The 14319-nt window shown below is 41.7% G+C and overlaps 1 protein-coding gene across 1 annotated transcript in view; it reads right to left on the reverse strand.

Moving 5' to 3' along the window:
- Positions 1–14319, reverse strand: part of LOC111217662 (carbonic anhydrase-related protein 10-like) — a 112544-nt gene that overhangs the window by 19505 nt on the left and 78720 nt on the right. The window contains exon 4 of the mRNA XM_022739626.1: positions 3688–3873. Within this exon, the coding sequence (XP_022595347.1) occupies positions 3688–3873 (186 nt within the window). The remainder of the gene's footprint in view (positions 1–3687; positions 3874–14319) is intronic.

A 14319-nucleotide genomic window follows, 5' to 3' on the forward strand; every position in this document is an offset into this window, starting at 1 on the left:
TACTACCCAGCCAGCTAACCAACCAACCAATCAGCTAACCAACCAGCCAGCCAGCCAAACAAACAACCAACCAACCAAGTAAAGCTACATTTCAAAACCTCCTTTTAACTTCTAACAGTACATATTTTGAACAACTTGAAGTGTTCACATATTTCAGACTCATGACCTGTTTGTTCAAATACCTACAACAACAAATTTCATACATAGGGGAGGACATGTCCTGCGGTCCGCTGTCTCAGTAATGTGTATGAAGTACATGTCAGTACCATACATTTTTTATAGCACCACACGGCCTTTTAGTGGAAAGGAGAATTTGACATGATAGACCTCTGGTTGCATCTTGTTTCCTAGCAACAGTCAATGTTGGTTTCTTCTAAACACGACCACAATATTTCCCCAGCTGAACTAATTAATATTTATATGTTAAAATGGATCAATTTGATGAGTAATGTGAAACAGCAGGCAAAAGCTGTGATAAACACACTGTACATACTGTAACGAGTATGGAGAGAACCCAATAGCAGCACAAGTGAACCAGGTTTTAGTCTGGAAATAGTCTTTATTTAGCAGATCAAAACAGATACACAGCTAACCCGAGGATGGCAGCAGAGAACTGGATTCAGGTGAGTATGGCGGGGTGTGGATCCGGACCTTGAGACGGAGTCGGTGGGGCTGACGTCACCAGAGGAGGTGAGCTGGCGAGGCGAAGCTGATAAGGTGGGTCTCTTGGCGGAGCAGGAACAGGCTGAGTGCCAACCAGCCACAGGCAGACGAGGAACAGAAAACAGGCTGGCAATACTCGTAGTCGGGGACAGAAGGCTGGTGGATTCACCCGGGGCTGAGACGTGAGGCGAAGGTCGGAGGCAAGTCGGGTCGATACCGGGTAAGCAGTCCGGGAACAAGTGCTGGAGAGTCACGCACGAGAGCGAAGACAATCTGGCAAAGAGTGAGGGGAGTGAAGCTGCATATCTACTGGCTTGATTGGAGATGGGGAGCAGGGGAGAGCAGCAGGTGTAAGCAGTTAGGCTGATGAGGGGTGTGGCTGAGCAGCAGAGCAGGAGAGGGGCAGAGCAGACTGTGACACATACCTGACACGAGACACAGTTAGGGACAAGCTGGTGAACACAGTGAAGCAGTTAACAGCTACAAAAAGAGAGATTTTTTCTCAGGAGATGGAGGGGACTAAAACAGAGCTAAAAGGAGGGTGAATTTTAAAACTTTCCTCATCAAGTAGCCAGAAACATGACTTCAAAGGAATGCTAATGTGGCCTTGTGTCTGCTGGATGTGAAAATGCCTGGACCATCTGAATTAATGGTGAGGCCCCCGCCCCCCCCCCCCCCGGAAAACAAACTAATTTCAATCACTTGTATCCTTTATCTCTTTCTTTTGACCAAATTATACGGATCTTATTTTACCACCATGGGTTAGGGTTAGTCTAGTACCCATGTGGTTCCAAAAGGATGTGAGTGTAATCTGTATGTACACCTGCACACCTGCTTGTGAATGCAAATATCTAATCAGCCAATCATGTGGCACATAAAAGCATTCAGCAATGGTCAAAAGGTTAATTTGCTGTTCAGACCGAACACCAGAATGGGGAAGAAAAAGTGACTTTGAGCGTGGGATGCTGGTGCCAGACGGGGCTGATTTGAGCTTCTGAGAAACCGCAGATCTCCTGGGATTTTCCCACACAACAGTCTGTAGAGTTTACAGATAATTATGTGGAATACAAAAAAAAAAATCATCCAGTGAGCAGCAGTTTTTAAGGCAAAAAATCTTGTTAAAGAGAAGTCAGAGGAGAATGGCCAGACTGGTTCAAGCTAACAGAAAGGCGACAATAACTCAGATAACAACACGGGTTACAACAGTTCTATGCAGAAGAGCATCTCTGAACAAACACATCAAATCTTGATGGGATGGGTTACAGCAGCAGTAGACCAGCAGGTTCTTATTCTGTCAGCCAGGAACAGTTTAGTGAGGCTACAGCTGGTGAAGGCCCTTAAACACTGCACAGAAGAAGAAGATACTAACCAGTCCTCCAACCTAAACAACCCATTAGAGTGTCTCCTGCAATTTCGTCTCCATGGAGGCAGGCGTAACGGACCTCGGTTGTCACGAGGACTGTTTTGTTGACCCACCCTTCCACCAGAACTTCCTCCTGACGTGGACTTTATCTCTATTTATACTCTGTCACCGCACTTTTCTCTTTGCTCCTGTCATAATTACTACGACCACTGACCATTAACCATTAACCACTAACATAACTATGGGTCATAAGGTTCTCAAAGATACAACGCCTCATGTGACGGATCCTGTTTTCTGCTACCACATGCAGAGAGCAGGGTCAGAATTTGGTGTAGAGTCCAGCCACCTCTATCTCAACTCACCTTTGAAACACACTGCAGTGACCCGCATCGTGTACAGGACACACACTTCATAGCAGTGGAAGACTGAGCGACCCTCTGCTGAAAACACACATCTGTCTGCTCCTCATCCCAGCAGTTACTATCACACATGGCAGCTACCAGACGTGAACAAAGCTTGCAATTCTGACCTTGTGACGCTGTCGGAGGCCAAGTCACCTTACGTTTTTCAGTTGAACTTAACAATGTAACGTTACTTTAAGTTGGCCCACTTCCACGTATCTCCTCTTGGTCTCTTCCTGAGCTGGTAGACGTCTTTACACAAGCTGCAACGCTCCACATTCAGCCACTTTGTAGTAGTTAACTTACGTTGTTTCACTCTCACTGTGCCAGTCCAGCTGGAGGAGACAACTGCGCCCTAATTTCACTCACTCGCTCAGATCTATCTTATAATGACTACATCATAACAATGGTGTGGGAGATTCAATGGTAAAATTATTCTCAAAAAATATGAATTTCTATTTATTTATTTTTGAAAACCAAGTTGCCCCCAAAAAATCTTGAGACCCCCCGGTTGGTCCCGACCCCAGGTTGAGAACCATTGATTGAGACAACATGACTGTGCTCGGGTGCGTGAAGACCACTCCACTGGCCTCAGGACTCATTGGGAGAATCCAAAATAAACCCAGAGTTTTTAGATTTTCTTTGTTTGCAGGCTTCACAAACTTTACAAAGTTGTAGTTCTCTTGCTCTGTCCATTGAATTTTGACTCAACCAATGAGATTATTTTTCTTCCGAACATCTCTGACAGATGTAGAGCCACAAACCCAATCTGCATAAGAAGAGCGTGAAGCATCTGAAAAGTTTAAAAGCTATTTTTTTAACATCTCGGTGTGTCTCTCTGGAGACGTTGGATTTGTAAAACAAATGCAGAGTTGTGATCCCTGCAAAATCCGAGGGAATCTCGACACAGCCTCAGAGTCCACAGAGACAAGAGAAAACTTTGCTTTTCCAAATTTGAAAAACAGGTTTGAATTGCTTTCATGATGGATAACAAGATGAGCTCTGACAACCAGATTGTTCACATGAAAAGTTTCTTAATGAGAGATGACTGTTTCAGAATAACTTACTCTTACTATAAGAGCTGTGTGTGTGTGTGTGTGTGTGTGTGTGCGTGCGCGTGCGTGTGCGCATGCATGCGTGTGTGTGTGTGTGTGTGTATGTGTATCTCCCTGTGTTTGTACATGCAGGTGTGTGTTCATCTGAGATAACATGATCGTCTAACCATCGTCTTATTATGTGTGTCTCCGTGTTGTCTCTCACCTCTCCAGGAAAGCCCTGTCCATTGAGGAGGTGCTCTGATCCCTGGGAGTCCTCGCTCCCGAAGTGGAGGCGGACCTCCTCCAGCCGGTAGCTGTATCCCAGCGGACCCCCGGAGATGTTCACCAGGTGGGCTTTGTCCGGCCGCAGGGACACATGCTTCCCTGTGTTGTACATGGTGCCTCCCATCTACAGAGAAACAGACAGAGAGGGATTAATAATAGTTCTTCAATATCACGTTACATAATACATACTGTAAGTTGTATATATGGTAACATTGCTTTTTGCCTATGAATATCTGTTATTAAGAAGCTCCTTTATCGACAGTATTTAAGTTAAATATGACATGTGCAAAGCTAAGTCTATTTATTTTCCATTGTTGCAGGAATTTACTGAGTCAAAATTCATTGTTGTTTCTCTTTCAAGTCTAAAGTCCAGTCACATCTCACATATGTCAAATCTTACATCAGAGGAGTCCAAGTCAAGTCTCAGGTCCTCACAAGCCTCAGGTCAGATACCTATGCATGAGGAGCCTGCTTTTCTTTTGAAGACACACATTCTGCTTTCAGTCACTTCCTGAGCAGTTTGCTTGAATCTGTTCAGCTGTGACTCGTGTAAACGCTGTTTGGGTGCAAATTCAGCTAAATAGTCATGGTTTGCCCTGACAGGACTATTTCCATTGACTCTTTATGTTTGGATCTTTGGTTGATTTCCTTTTTTTTTTTCTTTTTTTTTTTTTTATTTACTTCACTTGTGTATCTTGTGGTTATTTTACTTCCTGTCTTTGTCCTGTTTCCCTCCTTTGAGATTCTCTGCCCCACCCTAATGTGTTTCACCTGTGTTCTACTACCCTTGCCTTCCTTGTGTGTATTTAGTCTCTATGCTCCCTGTTGTCTGTGTCAGTCCCTCTGTTTTACTTCTGTTGTACTCCTATTTTTCTTCAGTGTGGATTTTTGCAGTTTTGCAGTGTTTTTTGAATCGGTCGTAAGTGACTGTTTTTGTTAATAAAATACAATTTTTCCACCAATTTTGTCTGAATTTGGGTCCTTAACACTCCTAAACCTGACATACATAAATAAATCTGAAAACAGTTCAAGAGCGTCACAGCTCTACTTAATACATGTCAAGTTAAACAGATAAACTGGTGTTTGCCACTGCTCTCCAGGAACGACACAGGATTGTCTTTGTAGCCTCAGAATAACATTTTACAGATGTTACAGATGTTATTTTGAAGCATAACATAGCTATATAAAAATCAAACTAAGCATGTGGCAGTGTGTGCTGTTCACGGGGGGAAAAAAAACCTGTTGTCTTGGTTGATGGTGGTGGTTTTCTGTTCATGATAACATATTTAAGTGAATTAATATGTTATGGCCTAGTAACCTGTTTTGACTGATCCATGGACCTGTTGAAGGGATGTAGAGTACGTCAAACCAGGGGTCAAACATCCAGGCTTTTATTTTATTGGTTTACACATACTAGTAATAATAACAATAACAATAATAATAAAAAATATTATTATTGTTGTTGTTATTATTATAACTAGCAGTAGTAATAAAAATACACTCACATGTTAATTGACAGCGCTCCTCCCTGCCCAACCAGACCCCTAACAACATCAGCACTGCCCCTAACAATGAATAACAATAGCACCTGATACTCCTGATGCAGTATCAGGAGTATCCTGAGGCAAAGATCACTCCTCTACAGGCCTGACAGATCTCTGTGAGCCATCGTTAACATTAATGCTGATTGTTGAACAGTGAACCCATCTGCAAAATGTCCAAACAGCTTTAAACAGAGACGGATATCAGCAGCATGCAACCACATTCACTTCAAGAACAGAGTGAGACTGGAGGATATCAGAACCAGCCAAGAGAACCACAAAACCAGCCACTGAATTATTTACACACACATGAGTTATTGCTTCAACCCATTTCAAATATGTGCTAAACAATACCAGGCTATAAATATCAAATAGTATTATTTGCTTTTCTTGGTGCAAATAATAGAATTTGCTTTCTATTTAAGTGTTGTTTAAATTCTTTCTTTCTGTCTTTTTTTTTTGCTGTTGTTCTAGTCGTTCTGCCTTTTGCACTGTTTCTGTTCTCTCACCAGAAACAGTTAGCACCAAAGCAGGTGCAGCATAAACCGCCAGTACAACAGTCACTACCTCCTGCCGCCATACTAACGTTACCCTTGAACTTCACCCTTGCACATGTAATAAGTCCCTTTTGTCCTCAATCCTTTTGGTGTTGTTCAAGGTGGAAAAAAGGTGTCAGACAGCAGTTAAGACACATTGTTGAATACTGTTTTACTTACTGTTGTTACTTTGGCCATGACACATAATAGACCATACATAACATTGCAGTACTGAAAAGGGGCAGAGTGGGAATAAAAATCTGCCCATGGTATTTCCCACCAAAACTCACCTGGATACACAACCTCACCCACATTGCCCTATGACTGATGAAATAGAAACCCCAGAATAGTGTTAAATAATGATAGTAATATATTTATAAAGTCATCTAATGTTAGAATTGTTCAGGGCCCACACCGGTGCGAGGACCCTCTTGAAACTGCAGTTTTGCATTATTAGTCTCAACAAAAATGAATCACATGTTAGAGGCTAAAGTTGCCTGAAAAGTCACAAAACTCTGCAGATACATCAGATGTGTTTTCTGGCTCTTGTCATGGGCGCGGCAAAATGACTCGATGGCGCCCCCTCCACAATTTCTGGGGTTTTTTTTGTTTGTTTTTTTTTACTTTTTATTTATGAACATTTTTCATGTTATGGAAACAACAGGCAGGACGCAGGAAAAAAAGGGGAAGAAACGGATATGAGGTCATGGGATGATCAATAAGTCAAATTTAAAAGAAATATCATGTTACATACAATATTTACAGAGGGTCACATCATTTCTCCCATCGTTTTTCTCCCAGTCATATGGAGTCAGTCACCTGTTCTAGAAGATGCAGATGTTTAACAATATTGATAAAGACTCCAGCAGAAGGACAGTTTTTCCGAAGCCAGTATTTTGTAATGGCTTTTTTACTTGCTGCCAGCCTAATCTTTAGGAGATAGGTATCATCTTTGTTTAGTCCATCAGCAATATGTCTGAGATAGAGGGATGTAAATGTTATATTGATATTAAAACACAGGGTTTCTTAGATCATTGTTGCTACATTGCTGCTAATTCCACCACATTCCCTCCAGCAGGACAGCCCCGTACACAATTTCAATGCTATATGAAATTTGTGAGGCGCATGCAAGCTAGCTACCCCGGCATGCATATATTGCAGACCAGTTTGCACAATCACCATAGTAACGCTCATAAAACGGAGGAAAATAGACTTCGGGCTGCATTCCAAGTGTATAGGGAGAGTAAAATGCAGGACAAGTAATAAATAGAGCACCAAACTATTTATTTTAGTAGCTTTTCTTCCTTCATTGAAACCCAGCTGAACTGATCACAGACAAAATACATGAAGTTTGGTTAATCGAACATTAGACTTTGTGAATGAAACTAGAGCAGAAAACTAAAAAAAACGAAATTACTCTATCCTGCTCACCAAACCCAGATCATTCCATCCAAATCACTTCAGCTGTAAAAACCGATCCAGGCCTCAAAACACTCTTTCAGAAAACTGTGGCTGGCACAGCAGCTGAAAAACCTTAATTTTCTCTACAAGGTTGAGTGTGTCTGTAGGTTTCTGTCTCGTCTGATGTGTCTGCTTTAACTGGCCTTTGTGTTGCATTCACTGCCGCGTCCTTGTCCCTACGCCGTGCTCTGCCCTGTAACGCAGAACAAATTCTTCCACATTTACCATGCAGGACAAATAAAGTGATTCTGTTTGTATGGATTAAAACAGCTTTTCCTGTTGCTCATGTGGCTCCAGAGTCATATCTTGTCAAGTTCCTCACAACGCCCCTGGCAACACATAAACTATTAATGCTCGTTACCTGCATGCCAACCGTATTCATCATGCATTTTGTATGACATTGGCTGTGTTCACGTATTCATTACTGCTGTTTGTATAATAAATGAGGAGAAAGCACCCGGCCTCAGTTTAATTGTGGCATGCCAGTGCTGGGGTAGTATGAAATTAAACCATTACTCACCAGCCTGGAATCTATTCACAGGATAATCCTTAAAGAAAAGCACAACATTATTTTAAAAAGGCGAAGGATTTAAAATCTAAAAATGACTAAATGATTTCACTCGTCTACGTCACTCAGAAACAGGTTCAGCTAGAACACAGCATCGAGGGTAAGCACTTTCCTCTTTTATACTGTATGATATAAAGAGATATTTTAAAAGAACTGGCTTCATTCAAGAACATTTTCATATTCTCATCCTAAACCTCTTATTTTGAAACTCTCTTGACTGCACAAACAGTGTTGTAAACTGTTTGTTTCAACCTGATGAACGCCATCTGTTTATGAGTAATTATGCATTTTTGAGATTAGCTTCATAATGTTAGCTGTTCTGATCCATTTGTGGACAAGTTTCACACATAATAAAGTCACCCAAGAGTATAAAGAGAGTCAGCAGTGATTTGGGGAGAAAATATTTCTGCAGCTTTGAATGCTTCGTGCACTGTGTACTGTTACAGAAACAAAGTGGGAATTTAGGGGGGGGGGGCGAAAAAACCCCGCTAAGACCCGCTAATATCAGGCTTTTGTTGGCAGTGGAAAAGGGAACAATGGGCATTCCCACTCGGGTCGAAGACTCTGTAGAAGACACAAGCTCTGATTGGCTTTGATGGAAACACAACACCCGAGTGAACACGCTAATTTTCACCCCTTTTCTGAGCTGTAACATTGTTGAACACCTGTCACCTGTCCAGCACAGCGCTGTTTAACCAGAAACACCACAGCTACGCTGCGCTCAGGGATGAAAGAGTGAGCCGCAGCCCTGAGATAAGGTTCAACAACACATAATCACCGATCGAAGTGCCTCACATGGAGGCTCCAACACTGACAGGAGCACCGACCCCAGGGTGAGACGCTAAAAATCCATTTTACCAGTCTGCACGGCGGCTAACAGCTCATTCTCCACTGCGTGGATGTGATAACATTGGTCCCTGAAATTGTGTGTGACCTCTCCGGCAAACTCGGCTGGCAGTGTAAAAAGGAGTCAATTGCCTTTGTTCAAAAAACCTGCTTATACTCACCAATGTTAAAAAAAAAAAGGGTATATGCTGCTCTGCTGCCGCTAAAATCCTGATTTCATGACTACAACGCAGTCTGGCAAATCACCAAACACATAAGTTAAAGACAAACACTGTGCTGTGATTTTAACTGCGTGTACTTATAAGAAGCAACAGAATATCTTTCTTATTTTGTCTCTCACACAGCGCACCGCTGGGTAACAAACTGCTGCTCCACCTCTCTGCCACTCAGTGAACAGCGTAGATACAGAGAGAGGTGGAGCTCTGGCTGGAGGGGAGGCTCTCTAATATGCAAAGTAGCTGGTTCGTCCAAAAAGTCGCTAGATTTGTCACAAGGGGCTTTTTTTTTTTTAAAAAAAAAAAAAAAGGTCTTTGAGGGTTACGTCACATATTGTCCTTTTTAAACAAACCGAACTCAGTCCTCTTAAAGTGGACCAACAGAAAAGGCCTCAGTCCTCTTTCTTTACACTGTAGTTCCTCTGGAGCTCTCAGACCTTTACTGCTTTGGATTATGGGTAGCTTTCACTTGGAACACGATAGCTGCTGCCATACATGTCTTATCCACATTCCTGTGGTGTTTGGTTCTGTTATCATTGGTGTGCCAACAATCACAAGCAAGCAAAGCAAGCAGTGCTTAACCAATTGAACTTAAAACCAGACATCAGTTACAACAATACTGAAGTGGAAGTCAGCGATCTGTCCCATAAAGGACCTTGCGCCTGTTTGCATTCATCATGTCACTTACCGCCCACTTATGGTGGCAGCAGGGTATTGTCTCTGGAAGCTAGCTTGACTTCTAGCTATGGTTTATAGTTTCTTTCATTTTCGCGGGTGTGACCGTGTCCCATTGACGAATGCTGGAGCTTGTCAAGCGGAGAGGACAACAGCATTTTTTGTTTATTTGCACAATGAGGATAATCCTGGGATCTCTGACAGGTGACTAGCGAGAGCCAAGGTGCGCTTGTCAAGTTGTCCTTGACTCAGCTTCTACTGTTCTGAGGTCAGTTATGTTATTGCACCAATACGCATGCGCAGACGTGTGTGGAAACTAAACGTACGCATTAAGCATGAAGAGGCAGCAGTAGCAAGTAAATGAGGTAATTACACTAATTTATCATCTCCGTGTGAGATCTGCAGTAAATGTGAGGCAGGATATTGTTACAGGAGTAGAGCAGCTCCTTTCGGAGAATAGCTCAGTATGTAGGTTGTGTGCAGAGAGGGTGAGAGGCAAGGCTAGCGACTGGAGCGGAGTACAGAAAAGTATGTGCACGTCAGGCTGTTTGTCAGTAAATAGACTCCTCAAGATCTAAATTGCTTCAGCAACAGTCCTGACCATGAGCCGGGAAAGAATAACAACACTCTATCTATCTATCTATCTATCTATCTATCTATCTATCTATCTATCTATCTATCTATCTATCTATCGTGTGACTACTAAATGTGAGCTGCAGTGGAGGAACGGCTGTGCCCACAAACGAGCGGAACACAACTTCACAAGTAATTTTCACATCTTTTAACAAAACTGCGTTGGATGACGGGGTTGTAGCACAGCAGGTGAGATTTGCAATAGTGTGTGGGAGCTCCCTGCACTGGATTGACGAAAACAAGTCAAACACACTCCAAGTAAGTAAGAACAAACAGGTTAAAGCTGTTTGATGTGTGATCTTAGAAGAAACAAACCAGAGAGAGGCAGACTTTATCTGTTTTCTGTCAAACATATGATGGAATCACATGTATGGAGAGAGAGAAGACAGGAGGGTCAGTAGAAAGAGAGAGAGAGAGAGAGAGAGAGAGAGAGAGAGATAGAGAGAGAAGACAGGAGGGTCATTAGAGAGAGAGAGAGAGAGAGAGAGAGAGAGAGAGAGAGAGAGAGAGAGAGAGAGAGAGAGAAAAGACAGGAGGGTCAGTAGAGAGAGAGAGAGAAGACAGCAGGGTCATTAGAGAGAGAGAGAGAGAAAAGGAAAGAAGGAGAGAATTATGAAAAACTACTGAATAAAACCCAGATACACTGTTGCTGACATTGGATGAAATTATGACCTGAATTTTTTTGCACCATCAGAACCATGGATGTATTAAAGAGGTTCTCTTAGGATTGTACTTCCACAGAGTTGGGGAACTTGCAAGAGAAAGAAAAAACATGTCAAAATCAAAACAGCTGGGGCATATATCGTGACGTCTAGTCCCTAGTTTGGGTCAAGAATTGAAAACACCAGTTCCTGCATTTTCCATAATGCAGCTCTTCTCATCAGACCCTCTTTGACCCACATCTTTCACACTCCATACCCCCAGTGTGTAACGCAGGCATTCCTTTAAAGAGTTCTAGCTCAAGCCTAAGCCTAGATAACCCTGATGTCATCATTTGGGTTTTATTCTCAGAATTAAGAAAGCCACAGAAGACACAACTGTTGCATGATGAGTAACTGCAAGTAAAGACTTTGAGTGACAGGTAGGGTGAGCGTAGGCTTCTTTGACCATTTTTGGATTATCTGGGAGTTAGGGGCGGAGTCAGACACTGCCAAGATGGCGATGGTGGGGCAGCTCACCGCTCCTCAGAAACCTGTGGGTGACGTCACGGACACTACATCCATCTTAATTTACAGTCTATGGTATTTTCCCACTGTTAAATCTCTTGTATTTCCACTACTCATTTCCACCTGGACCGTTACCCAACTGGCAGACTCAATTTAAACTTTCTTTTTTGTGTTTTTTATTTCAAGCGTGAATTAGTTTTTGTGACGTATAGATACAGCTTTGTGTTATACCCCTACTATATAATCATTTTGGGCGAATGTTATACATACAAAATACGCAACATAGCCTACGCTCATTTTTCCATCATAATTATATTCGTGGAAATAACTGTATGTGAAGAAGAAAATGGCAGGTGACCTGCCAAAAAGAAATGTAAAAAAGCATGAGAGAAAAAGTGTATGAGAAACAAAAACCACAGAATTTGACTTAAAAATATACAGAGAGAGAGATAATCATGGTTGACTCTCACCGAAGGTGTTACTCAAAAGAACAACACAATTTGCTCAGTTCATACATTTTTGATTTGTTGAGGGGCTGAATTTCCACTCACCGAAGATGTGTTTTTTGGGCAGTCTGTGACAAATGAGCTGGACAGGATGTCATCATAATGCAAATAAAGTTACATGAATCTACCTCTACTAAACTACAGTGCAGGTAACTGATGGAAGAGAGTAGAACTGCTTTTTAGGAATGTGATGGATTATTGTTTTAATTACAATGTCCTGAAAAAAGCAGAAATACCACAAGCACGAAACAGCATAACATCTCACACTAGGAATGAATTGAAAGACAAACAGATACTGATAAAGACAGAATCAGTTTTCAGTCAGTCAAACAATTACCAGTAGGAAAACAGAATTAGCAGCAAAGCAGAATAATAATGATGAAAAGAGAGAAAAATATGAAGAGAATAGTTTGAGGGAGAGGGTTGAGAGAAATGAGTTCGGAAGAGCTTCAGCTCCTGTGAGAAACACTAAGGAAAATGAAATGCTAATATTTAAGAGGAAAAGTGATGAATCCCACCTGGGCGAGGGCTGTAATAGGCCACTGCATAATGCATGCAACCCCAATGAGCACACGTGGGGGCCAAGGTTTTAATTTAAGTCCTCTGCTTTGTCGGTGTCTATTAGAGACAAGCTCTGTGGCTATCCCTCTGTGGGTTTAATTATCCCAACAGAGGACTGTGAGCAGATAGCTCTGCTTTGCTTGCTCTTTTACAGCTTTATGCTGCTGGAGGTTGATAATTTCCAACCAATCCCAGCTACACACTCGTGATGAAGAGACACATTGCTGCAGGGCTGAGCATCTCTTACTAGGCTAATCCACACTTCAAAAAGATGTTTACTGCTTCTTTTTCAGCACAGTGATTTGTTGTATTTGTGATGTGAAGCGCCAAAAGTCCAAAAGCCCTGTAAAACTAAATTTTACATATCCTAATTCCAGCTGAGGACAAGTTCAAATGAGACGTTCTGCAGAGACTCATTTATATTTTGGAGTAGAGTATACAAGAGTATGTGGAAGTCACACATAATGCTTTTAGAAGTCCCCCATTTTCTAACTGAGGTGTTTGAAGCACAGTGTCTACACTGGATTTAGAAGGGAACATATGTCACATGGTGGAAATACTGGTTTTAAATTGTTTCCTCATATTTATATATTTTTGTGTTTTACGCTGGGAACACATTTCTGCGCGCAGACACTGCATCGCTGAACTGTCAGCTCTATCTTTCTATATAGAGTTTGCCGTGGCCGATAATGCCGATAATGGCCATCAGCTACTCCAATGTTGGATTTCTCTTCATTATAAATTCATTTCTTTTTTTGTTTTTTTCTAATTTCTTTTTTCGGGCTTTTTGTGCCTTTATTGACAGTGCAGTAGAGAGAGACAGGAAATGGGGAGGCAGAGAGAGGGGGAATGACATGCAGCTAAGGGCTGTCCGATGCGGGACTCGAACCGGGGCCGACTGCAGCGAGGACTGTAGCCTCTACACATGGGGCGGATGCTACTCGACGCCCCATTATAAATTAATTTCTGACAAAAAATGTCACCAAAATGTCACTGTCTCCACATGCAGCTGCTAAAATGGTAAAAAAAAAACATACTATTTATATGTTTCCTTGTCAGTGTCATATTCAGATTCAGCCTAGACGTTGAAACTATAGTGGAAGGTGCCAGTTTTTACGTGATGTTGCTGGTATGATCAACAGGTCTCTTCTCTGTCTGTGCTTGCTGGGACCTGAGCATGTCATGCGTGAAAAAAGGCAGTCCAAATAAAGTGATATACTATAATATCACGTTTGGATTGGGGGATTATAATACAGTTTTTTTTTTAAATACATAATCATATGATTGTATGTCATGTTCCTGGTGGGGTTTTTTATAATATATATTTATATGATTGTATTTTATATTGCAGATATAAACAATGCTGCCACTAAACGGCTGTTTTATTTGTCATATGCCAAGGTACAATGTACAGCAAGCAAAATAGCAAAATGTCAAGGGTGTGTCGCTGAAATCGGGGATATATTTTTTGCTTATGCGGCATTTAATTTAACTCAATTCAATATTATTTCCATAGCGCCAAATCATGACACACATTATTCAAGGCACTTTAGTGAGTGAGGACAAGGTGTTACAATATTATAGAGAGAAACAGTTCCCAGCATGGGCAGCGCTCGGCGTCAGTGGAGAGGATGTACTGCACGTCATAACCCTCTGTTTCTTTACTAATTATGAAGTCCAGGACAATTTAAAAATGATTTTATGTTGTGCTCACAAAAATAAATCTTCAATCTGATTTCACGCATGTAGCCTACAGCCAGAGTCCACAGGTTAAGATCTGCTTATTAGCGTTAAAGGTTAAAACTATTCCAGTAGTTTTTCATATCCAAAGCAAAATCTTCACCATCATTAACATTTCACTT

This window comes from Seriola dumerili, unplaced genomic scaffold, assembly GCF_002260705.1.
Source record: "Seriola dumerili isolate Sdu_G_001 unplaced genomic scaffold, Sdu_1.0 BDQW01000044.1, whole genome shotgun sequence".
Classification (NCBI taxonomy): Eukaryota; Metazoa; Chordata; class Actinopteri; order Carangiformes; family Carangidae; genus Seriola; species Seriola dumerili.